At 43.0% G+C, this 12,031-nt stretch overlaps 1 protein-coding gene across 1 annotated transcript in view; it reads left to right on the top strand.

Moving 5' to 3' along the window:
• Positions 1-12,031, top strand: part of LOC126463715 (DNA-dependent protein kinase catalytic subunit-like) — a 475,012-nt gene that overhangs the window by 412,083 nt on the left and 50,898 nt on the right. Inside the window, exons 44-45 of the mRNA XM_050096185.1 lie at positions 2,652-2,866; positions 2,982-3,315. Of these exons, the coding sequence (XP_049952142.1) occupies positions 2,652-2,866; positions 2,982-3,315 (549 nt within the window). The remainder of the gene's footprint in view (positions 1-2,651; positions 2,867-2,981; positions 3,316-12,031) is intronic.

The raw sequence follows: 12,031 nt of genomic DNA, 5'->3' as shown, positions 1-12,031 counted from the left end.
TACATGGGGCCTTCGCGGTCGCCTCCCTCTTTTTATTCGTTCTTTTTTAATGGATCGACAGTTCAGGGTACGTGTGGGATCTGTCCTGTCAGACACCTTTCGCCAGGAGAATGGGGTGCCACAGGGCTCAGTTTTGAGCGTCGCTCTCTTCGCCATCGCGATCAATCCAATAATGGATTGCCTCCCAGCTGATGTATCAGGCTCCCTTTTCGTGGACGATTTTACCATCTATTGCAGCGCGCACTGTACACGTGTCCTGGAGCGCTGTCTTCAGCGTTCTCTTGACCGTCTTTACTCCTGGAGTGTCGCCAATGGCTTCCGTTTTTCTGCCAAAAATACGGTCTGTATTAACTTCTGGCGCTACAAAGAGTTTCTCCCACCGTCCTTACGACTCGGACCCGTTGCTCTCCCAATCGTGGAGACAGCAAAATTTTTAGGTCTTACAATTGACAGGAAACTTAGCTGGTCTCCACATGTGTCGTATTTGGCTGCCCGTTGTACCCGTTCTTTAAATGTCCTCCATGTTCTTAGTGGTATGTCGTGGGGAGCGGATCGAACCGTCCTGCTTCGTCTATATCAGTCGATCGTCCGCTCCAAGCTGGATTATGGGAGCTTCGTATACTCCTCTGCACGGCCATCCATCTTACGCCGCCTCAACTCCATACAACATCGGGGTTTACGACTTGCGATCGGAGCGTTTTATACTAGTCCGGTAGAGAGTCTTCATGCTGACGCTGGCGAATTGCCACTCACCTACCGGCGCGATATACTGCTTTGTCGGTATGCCTGTCGGCTACTGTCAATGCCCGACCACCCGTCTTATCGTTCCTTTTTTGACGACTCTCTCGACCGTCAATACGGGTTTTATGTCTCTGCCCTGCTACCCCCTGGAGTTTGCTTTCGTCGCCTCCTTCAACACCTTAATTTTTCACTCCCTGCAACCTTTTGAGTGGGCGAGAGCCACACGCCACCTTGGCTCCAGGCTCAGGTCCGCGTTCACCTTGACCTCAACTCGCTCCCAAAAGGGGTTACCCCCGGTTCGGTCTACCACTCCCGTTTTGTTGAACTTCGTTCAAAGTTCATCAATATGACCTTCATTTATACAGATGGCTCAAAGACCAATGACGGCGTCGGGTGTTCTTTTATTGTCGGGGCACAAAGTTTCAAATACCGGCTCCATGGCCATTGTTCGGTCTTCACAGCTGAGCTCTTTGCCCTCTACCAGGCTGTCCTTTACATCTGCCGCCACCGACATTCTGCATATGTCATCTGCTCCGATTCCCTGAGCGCTATCCAGAGCCTCAGTGATCCGTACCCGGTTCACCCTTTCGTGCACCGGATCCAACGCTCTCTTCAGCAGCTGGTGGACGTCGGTTCTCCGGTTAGCTTTATGTGGGTCCCTGGCCATGTCGGTATCCCTGGGAACAAAGCTGCAGATGCCGTGGCCAAGGCTGCGGTCCTCCAGCCTCGGACAGCTTCTTGTTGTGTCCCTTCATCAGACTGTAGCAGGGTCATTTGTCGGCGCATTTTATCGCTGTGGCATGCCGATTGGGCTGCACTTACAGACAACAAGCTTCGGGCCTTGAAACCTCTTCCCGCGGCTTGGACGTCCTCCTCCCGCCCTTCTCGGCGGGAGGTGGTCATTTTGGCCCGGTTACGCATTGGACACTGCCGGTTCAGCCATCGCCATCTGCTGACGGCTGCGCCGGCGCCGTTCTGCCCATGTGGGCAATTGCTGACAGTCCGCCACATTTTAATGTCCTGTCCAGATTTTAACACACTGCGTCTAGATCTTAACCTGCCATGTACTTTAGATGCCATTTTAGCGGATGACCCACGAGCAGCTGCTCGTGTTCTTCGTTTTATCAATTTGACAAACCTCTCTAAGGACATTTGATGATGCTGTTTTTTAATCCTATGCCTGTCAGTCTGTCTTTTATCGTGTTTTCCCTTTTAGTTGTTGTTTTAAACTTGTGCCTCGCGGTGCATTCTTAACGTAGTCAGGGCGCTAATGACCATTGAAGTTGTGCACCCTAAAACCACAAAAAAAAAAAAAAACACCTCTTCAGGAACCACACGCATGTCTGGCCTATCAACAGGTACCCCTCCATTGTTGTTGCACCTATGGTACGGCCATCTGTATCGCTGAGGCATGCAAGCCTCCCCACCAACGGCAAGGTCCATGGTTCATGGGGGGTTATTGATGATGTGAATGTAATAAATATAGTGATGACCACTCACCAGGTAATTGCATCAGGGCTCCGTTGTCTTCAGAGCTAAAGTGGCAGTGGTGGGCAAGAATTCACCACCATTAAGATTCCAATATCAGGCACAGCCCATTAATCATATTTTTCTATGTCAAATAAATAAAGCTGCAGAAATTAGTGCACAATTGTGAATACTATGTTACACCACTGAAAGAACTTGGGATCTATAACAAAACCTGGAGAGTTGTTAAGCTAAAACTGCTTTCGAATTTAGTGTTTATTCTTATTTTGCTTTGTGTTACGCTAGCATACTGATAATGCTCTCAACATTTTCCCCTAGCATTTTATTCCTAATATGTAAAATGTTGTTGTTGTTTGTTGTTAATGCTGTTGTTGTTATTATAATCATCACTATTATTGGCATCATCATCTCTCTTTCCTCAGAGTGCCTCTGTCCCTGAGTGGATGTTTCTTGGATGGGTGAGCCAGATTTTGGCTTCTTTGGACTCGCCTGTGGGGATTGCCTTACATGAGCTTGTAATTCGTATGGCAAAAGCCTACCCACGAGCTCTAGTTTATGCTTTTAAAGTTAGTGCCAAAAAGTACACATTTGATGAGATCTCGGAAACCAGTGAATCTGCCAGAATCATTGTAGACAGGTTGGTAATGTCAGTTATAGTTATAATTCTTTAGCTCACTTTCAGTGCTCTAATAAATGAAACATTTTATCCTGTGTATTTACAAATAATTTATTGTCTGTTTCATGTTGAACAGATTAAAGACCATCCTGTTAAGTGACACCATTGTGGAAGAATTTACAAATGCATTTTCTTGGCTGTGTTTGCCACATATATTGTTGGGCAATGAACTCAAAAATTTATCTCAGCTTTTAGAAGCTGGAGTGGCAAACTTAAATCAGTTCAAAATTGAATTTCAAGAAATGTTGAACAGATTGTTTGTGTCGCGAAGGGAGATGTCTTCACAAGGCAGTAGTGCGTTATGTGGTGAGATTTTCAGTGAAATTGATAAATATTATCCAGATGAAAACAAAAGAAGTTCAAAATCTCAGATTCAGAAAGGTGAAATACACTTGGGTGCAGTATTAACGGTATGTGGAACAGTGTATAAAAATTACTACTAGCTATAAATGGACTTACGTCAATTTGACATTCAAATGTTACCTTATATACCCTGTGCAAAACACATCTGCATGTGTCACGTTTCACACATTGATTGTTTCCATAAACTATATTCAGTCATTAACAATAAATTTTACAATAGGAATTTGTGTACCTAATGCCAAAAGAGTTTAAGAGCTACAAGCGGCCTGTATATTTTAATAGATTTGGGAGTGGAACGACCTGGTGGAATGTATACAATTTAAGGAGTGAATATAACAACTCACTGTAATAGGAATGCTGCACGGGCACCTGTTCCGACGAGCTCATGTAGTGTGCAGTGATGAGATGGTGTGGATTAGGAGGAGGAGACAGAACAGAGTGAGGGAAGACTGCAGGAAAGAAGGTGTGGGTGTAGCGTGCATGATGTCAGGGTCCAAGGGCAGGGGTGGAGATGGGTATGGGGCAAGGGGCTAGTTGAGACTGGGGCCAGGAGGATTATGGATATAAAGGATGTGCTGAATGAACGGTTTCCAATCACATAATTCAGAAAAGATGATGGGAAAGACCCAGTTAGCACAATTTGTAAAGTCATTGAAATTGAACGTTTTGTGCTCGGCTGTGTTTCCTTCCATTGGCCAATCAGTTCTGTCCAGAATTAGACTTTCACTCTGCAGCGGAGTGTGCGCTGATATGAAACTTCCTGGCAGATAAAAACTGTGTGCTGGACCAAGACTCAAACTCAGAACCTTTGCCTTTCATGGGCAAGTGCTCTACCATCTGAGCTACCCAAGCACGACTCATGCCATGTCCTCACAGCTTTACTTCTACCTTCCAAACTTTACAGAAGCTCTGCTGCGAACCTTTCTTTCTTATAAACAGTTCTGTCGTGAAGAAGTTGTTTAACTTCCCTGAAGACTTCCGCCTAATGTTGCTTCTGATCAGCTTGAAGCATTCATGGCACAAACTTAGTTGCAATCTTTCTCATGTTCGATGTTCTGACATGTCTGTGTGCTACCTAACAGTATCAATTCACTCGTTTTCTGAACATTTTCAAGTGCAATTCCAGTTGACTTATGAACGCAGTGGTCATCATTGATCAATATTCACCCATTACGGAAACTCTTAAATTGTCAATAATTTTGTATCTGACCTAAAGTGTTGTCTTCAAAAACTTGCTTCAACATTTTCTGCGTTTAGACAGCAGTTTTCCCATGTTTAAATCAAAACTGTATACAGACACGCTGCTTTACCTGGTTAGCCATTGCAAAACTGTTAACTCACATAATCACAATCACAATAATGGAATATGCTCACAGACCACTAAGCAAACCACTCAACTCAGTTAGTTAGTTAGTTAGTTAGTTACATGTCCCACAGATTATGTGAACTGAAATAATGTGGAACAGTACAGTTTACATTACTAGTGTTAACATTAATAAAAACTATTTTTTACTGGCTACCATCTTTTAAATACAAATTTGTCAACAGAGTATAAGGAGTTGTCCAGGAGAAATAATTTTAAATTAGATATATAACTTGATTTGCTGCCTTTATTTTTGCTTTCTGTTATTGTGCAAATGATCAAACATTTTTGTTGCTGCATGTTGAACCCACCTGTGAGCCACTTATAGCCTTAACAAGGGTTAATAAAGGTCATTTTTGTCTCTAGTGTTGTAGGTATGTACATCACTGTTCTTCTCAAATAGTGATGGATAATTAATGACAAATTTCACTGGCGAATATATGTATTCTGAGGGCACACTTCAAACGCTTAGCTCCTTGAAAAAGTACCTACATGACTTTCATGGATTAACACCACATATTATTCTTAGTACTCGCTTTTGTGCAATCAATAGTTTCTTTCTGAGTCATGAGTTACCTCTGAAAATTATTCTGTATAACAATCCGGCCACTACATGCCCCACTGAGTCTAGGAGGATCTATCAGGAGATCACAACCAGTATTTCAGTGTACTCATAGCCATTTGTATGCAAAATTGAAATTTCAAGAACTTTTGGATACAACCTCATAATTGTATACAGTAAGTTTGAATACATATTAGTGCTAAAGTTTCCCAATTTACAAATTTTGACTAATGTCAATATACCATTCTAAAGTTTTAACTATGTACAAAGCTTAACCATCACTGTATGTGTTGTGGCGTAGCAAGATAGCCACGCCACTCGGAAGTAGCCGAAAGGCACGCGTTAAGCTCACGCAGATTGGCATGAGCTCTGAAACAGGATACGTAATGAATGCTATAAAGAAAAGTACGTAGCTTCTAGAATACTTAACTTTAATCCATCATTTGTATACATCGTTCTTGATGAGACATGCTTCATACGATAACTATCAATTGCTATGGCGCCTCGCTAGGTCGTAGCCATTGACTTAGCTGAAGGCTATTCTAACTATCTGCTCTGCAAAGGAGCGAGGCTTCGTCAGTGTAGTCGCTAGCAAAGTCGTCCGTACAACTGGGGCGAGTGCTAGTACGTCTCTAGACCTGCCGTGTGGTGGCGCTCGGTCTGCTATCACTGAAAGTGGCGACACGCGGGTCCGACATGTACTAATGGACCGCGGCCGATTTAAAGTTACCACCTAGCAAGTGTGGTGTCTGGCGGTGACACCACATTCCTCCCCCACAAATCGGCGAACGGTCGTGTTATAGGGCTTCTGCCCGCCGTGGGGAGGACCCCATGTTGACGTATGCGATGAGGTGGGGAGACGAACAACAGGCGAGGCTGTGCCACCCGCACCCTGCCATTTGGTCCGAGGGGAGCTAGGAAACGCCTGAAAACCTGGTCCAGGGTGCACGCCAACAGGCGGTGTATGCGCCCGTAGAGAGATAGGAGGGGCCGACGGGTCGACCTCCAATGCGTCGGGGTACCCGACGCGCGAAGTCGCCATGTGGTCCGTAGCGGGCAAAAGGAAAAGTTGCAATCACTAGTTGTGGATTCACTGTTGCCTAGAAGTCCACACAAAGTCTCAATTTTCCGGAAGGTTTTGGCAAAATTATTAAGGGTGAGGCCCAGAGAGAAGCCTGCACACATTCAATCACACCTCGTGATTCCAATTCGTGTAATGTTCTTGCGACCTCATCACGCAATGCGTGGGGAACATTGCGCGCTCTGAAACATTTCGATTGCGCGTTTACTTTCAGTTCCAAATGTGCTTCATAGTTCTTAGCGCAACCAAGGCCCGGTGCAAAAATGTCTGCAAATTCTTCACATAGACGAGAAACACTGGCGGAAGGTACAGTCTGGTTCACTGATAGGACCTGATTGACTATTGACAAGTTAAACAACCGAAATAAATCTAAACCAAACAAGTTCACTGCAGTAGAAGAATGAAGAACGTAAAATGACACAAGTTTTGTTTGTCCCTTGTATGTAGCAAGAAGGCTGCACTGTCCTAACACAGGGATATGCCGTCCTGAATAACTAGTGAGCTGAACATTTGCGGCATGCAACGAAGGTTTGCCCAGTTGTTTGTACGTGTTATGATTGATCAATGAAACTGCAGCTCCGGTATCGAGCTGGAATGGGATCACTTTGCCTTCAAAGTCCAAGTCTACAAAAAGTTTATTGTCATGCCGACGACAAGAGCGACTGTCTCGTGCAATTTGAACTGATACAGGTACAGAAGCACTTGCGACCTGACGGGATTTCCGTCAACGTCGACGCACACGTTTTGTGGGACGAACACAGTCACTGTTAGAGAAAGTGACACTGGACGGAGTGGAATTAACGACATGAATGTCCATGGGCGAAGGTTCACGAGCCTGATTGTCCATGGTTCGATTCTGGCGTGAAGCAAAGGGCCTGGAATGGTTGTGATTGGCCGATCGGATCTTTTTCTGGCAAACACTTTGAACATGTCCTTTCTTATTACAGTAAAAGCAAATAGCTTGGCGTGACGGGAAATGTTCACGCGAGTGTCTAGTCGCACACCGCATGCATGATTTCACTGCATTTGCTCGCTTACGCGGCACACGTGGATAGCTAGGCGGCAGCTGCGCGGACGAGCGCGAGGGCTGTTTATCGTTCCGTGCAGCGCGTCCGGCGGGCCGATTAATGTGACACACGGCTGGCGAAGTTGCAAAAGATTCCTGAGCAAAGTCAAGTGTGTCTTGCCTAATCAATATGTCTATCACTTGTTGAAGGGAGGAATTAACTAGTTTCAAAATCTGTTCCCGGATACGAACATCAGAAACGTTCTGTGCAATTGCATCACGCACCATTGTATCTGAATAAGGGAGTCCACATTCACACTCAAAAGCACAATCCCTAGTAAGGCCTTGCAAAGTTGCAACCCACTCCATATTAGTCTGACCGGCCGTATGTTTTGTACGAAAGAACATATACCTTTTTGCAACGACATTGACTGTTTCTTTGAAATAGGCATCCAATGCCGACAAAATTTCTTCGTAGGACAGAGTTGCTACGTCGCGTCGGGGAAACAATTTCACTATCACACGGTAGGTGGACACACCTACACACGCCAATAAAAAAGGCTGCCGCTCATTACCTTGAATTCTGTAGGCGGCGAGATGAAATCCAAACTGGCATGACCACTCCGTCCAGCTTTCCATAGCTGGGTCAAATGGCCGGAACGGGGGTGCAACAGCATGTTGTGGCTGCGGTAGCGGTGGAGTGGCGGCTGCCGCATCGTTTTGCATTGCACGTTGACCCTGGACGAGCTGTCCAAGGGCATCCAATAACGCCTGCGTCTGCTGATTCTGCAAGCGATAAAATTCGGACAGTACATCTGGAGATTGTGGCGATGCCATGACACAAGCAAATTAATACAAACTCTATTGGCTCGTCGCCAATTGTTGTGGTGTAGCAAGACAGCCACGCCACTCGGAAGTAGCCGAAAGGCACGCGTTAAGCTCACGCAGATTGGCGTGAGCTCTGAAACAGGATACGTAATGAATGCTATAAAGAAAAGTACGTAGCTTCTGGAATACTTAACTTTAATCCATCATTTGTATACATCGTTCTTGATGAGACATGCTTCATACGATAACTATCAATTGCTATGGCGCCTTGCTAGGTCGTAGCCATTGACTTAGCTGAAGGCTAGTCTAACTATCTGCTCTGCAAAGGAGCGAGGCTTCGTCAGTTTAGTCGCTAGCAAAGTCGTCCATACAACTGGGGCGAGTGCTAGTACGTCTCTCTAGACCTGCCATGTGGTGGCGCTCGGTCTGCTATCACTGAAAGTGGCGACACGCGGGTCCGACATGTACTAATGGACCGCGACCGATTTAAAGCTACCACCTAGCAAGTGTGGTGTCTGGCGGTGACACCACAGTATGTGCTTCTGATGCATTGTTAGTACGGTAACTAAATTTGTATGACAAAAGCACTGTTTTAAATTGTGCACAGTTGAGTTAAGTAGCCATGAAGTAAAACAGTTATAGCAAATCAGCATCACACACACACACACACACACACAGAGGCACGTGTGTTTGCAAATGGCATAAAACATTGATATTCCACTTTGCCATAATACTTTCACAGAATTTCATCAGTCGAATTGTGAACATATGGGTAGACTGAGCAAAATGCTTTGAGATTACTGTTACTCTATTCTCAGTTGAATAGCTATGTTTGATACACAACTAAACAGTAACCATTAGTGGAGTAAGTTTGTTTATTCTGTTATATACACTATAGATCTAAAACTTCCAGAATGAAATTTTCACTCTACAGCAGTGTGTGTACTGATATGAAACTTTCTGGCAGATTAAAAGTGTGTGCCAGACCAAGACTCGATTTTGGGATCTTTGTCTTTCACAGGCATGTGCTCTACTGACTGAGCTACCCAAGCATGGACACATGGTCCATCCTCACAGCTTTACTTCTGTGAATACCTTATCTCCTACCTTTCACACTTCACAGAAAATCTCTTGCGAACCTTGCAGAGTGATAATTTCACTCTGGAAACATCCCCCAGCCATGTCTCCACAATATGCTTCCTTCCAGGAGTTCGCAGGAGAGCTTCTGTGAAATTTGGACGGTAGAAGATGAGGTACTGGCAGAAGTAAAACTGTGAGGATGGGTTGTGAGTCGTGCTTGGGTAGCTCAGTCGGTGGAGCACTTGTCCACAAATGGCAAAAGTTATGAGTTGAAGTCTCGATCCTGCACATAGTTCCAATCTCCCAGGAAGTTTCATATCAGAATTAAAACTTGCTACTTATATCTGATGAATTTAACTGCAACTCACTGTAGACAGCACTTGGCATTCCTTAACACTGCCACCTGGTACAAAAATCTGACTCCGAATATTGTTAAATATATTTGAATACTTCTTATGAAAAGTATTTAAGTTATTGATAACAGCAATATTTTATCAACATTTCTGTGTAATTTGTATTTGGATTAGTCTGGAAAAGATGATTTATGAAAAATATTTGAACAAATTATACATCTGTTGTGAAACAACAGGAAGTCAATTTATTGCCTGTCTATATGTCCCGTAGATATTCTTGCCTTATAGGGTTTATTCTGTTATCAACAACTGCTGTATATATATGATTAGAAACACTCTAAGTATCTGCATTTTGTTTGTCATAATATACTATTGCACAAAAGTTTATTCTAAAAGTATTTGTCTCTAATCCAGAATACGTGACATTTAGCTGCATGCACAAAAATCTTAAGAAGCAGTTTCTGCCTGTACAATTCTGTATATTTCATAATCCTAGGTACACTTGAGTATGCCAGTAATATTGGTGTAACTCATAAATACCTTTGCTTATCCAGAATCATATGTGATACAGTAAAATGATTTATCTTGCACAGCATCTCTAATGAATGATCAGTTATTTATCATTTGCCTATGTTTTTATATTGGAAGATGGAATTGAAATAAAAAGATAATGTAGGATATGTGATCTGACTTATTCCTGAAGCAATAGGCTCATCTGAGATGTATACAGTTATTCACCCTTCAAATATAGAGGATACAGAACATATTAATCTAATTATACAAAAGTAGTGTAATAATCCATATTTTTTATCCAGCCCCTTTACATAACACCTTCCCTGAAGACATGGTAGTTAACAGAAGACTTTGTTGCTAAAATAATATACAGATCGTCCATCGAGTAATGGGATTGGTGTTTGAAAAATAGTTTTTTTGGCTAGAGCATGAGTGGTATGTGATCTACCTTTAGACTGGAATAGAGTAACATAGCAAAATCTCAAATATAAAAAAAATGCAGCAATGAAAACTGTAAATAAAATTTTTATACAAAATAATAGTGATATTGGTGGTTTCAGGTATTATTAAGGTGTGTCTTAGAAAAGAGGGGATGGACTTCCCAAAGGTTTAGTCGTGCTTCTGAGATCCTCCCAATATGTGAGAATATGGAGGAGTTTATGAAAAATGTTCCCTTGTGAGTTGATTTTATTGTTGCACGGTGGAAATGTTCAGTTTCCAGCCTGTGCTCAGTCCCCTGACACAAGATGAGAGAAAACATTGACCTGCATATCCTCATAATTTTATCAGTGAACTAAACATTGTTGATTTGAGGATTCATTTTGCATTTCCATTTCAGACCATATGGGAAAACTATGGGTATGAAATGATTGAGCAGTTATCATCTACATAAATTAATTTTGTGTAATTATTTGCACTGGTACAAATTGGTTCTGGGAACACACAGTTGTTGTTGTTGTGGTCTTCAGTCCTGAGACTGGTTTGATGCAGCTCTCCGTGCTAATCTATCCTGTGCAAGCTCCTTCATCTCCCAGTACCTATTGCAACCTATATCCTTCTGAATCTGCTTAGTGTATTCATCTCTTGGTCTCCCTCTACGATTTTTACCCTCCACGCTGCCCTCCAATGCTAAATTTGTGATCCCTTGATGCCTCAGGACATGTCCTACCAACCGATCCCTTCTTCTAGTCAAGTTGTGCCACAAACTTCTCTTCTCCCTAATCCTATTCAGTACCTCCTCATTAGTTACATGATCTACCCACCTAATCTTCAACATTCTTCTGTAGCACCACATTTCGAAAGCTTCTATTCTCTTCTTGTCCAAACTATTTATCGTTCATGTTTCACTTCCATACATGGCTACACTCCATACAAATACTTTCAGAAACGACTTCCTAACACTTAAGTCTATACTCGATGTTAACAAATTTCCATTATCCTCGTTTTGCTTTTGTTGATGTTCATCTTATATCCTCCTTTCAAGACACTGTCCATTCCGTTCAACTGCTCTTCCAAGTCATTTGCTGTCTCTGACAGAATTACAATGTCATCAGCGAACCTCAAAGTTTTTTTTTTCTTCTCCCTGGATTTTAATACCTACTCTGAATTTTTCTTTTGTTTCCTTTACTGCTTGCTCAATATACAGATTGAATAACATCGGGGAGAGGCTACAACCCTGTCTCACTCCCTTCCCAACCACTGCTTCCCTTTCATGTCCCTCGACTCTTACAACTGCCATCTGGTTTCTGTGCAAATTGTAAATAAACTTTCGCTCCCTGTATTTTACCCCTGCCACCTTTAGAATTTGAAAGAGAGTATTCCAGTCAACATTGTCAAAAGCAGTACTGTTCTAATAACACTACCTTAGATGAAAGAAATGCATTTTTCGTTACTTGTAGTATATCATGGAAAAACTACTAAAAAAAAAAATTGCTGGTCTCTGTCCAGTGGCAGCACACACTCCTCCCCCCCACCTCA

Source organism: Schistocerca serialis, chromosome 1, assembly GCF_023864345.2.
Source record: "Schistocerca serialis cubense isolate TAMUIC-IGC-003099 chromosome 1, iqSchSeri2.2, whole genome shotgun sequence".
Classification (NCBI taxonomy): Eukaryota; Metazoa; Arthropoda; class Insecta; order Orthoptera; family Acrididae; genus Schistocerca; species Schistocerca serialis.
This window is presented reverse-complemented; position numbering and strand designations above follow the sequence as displayed.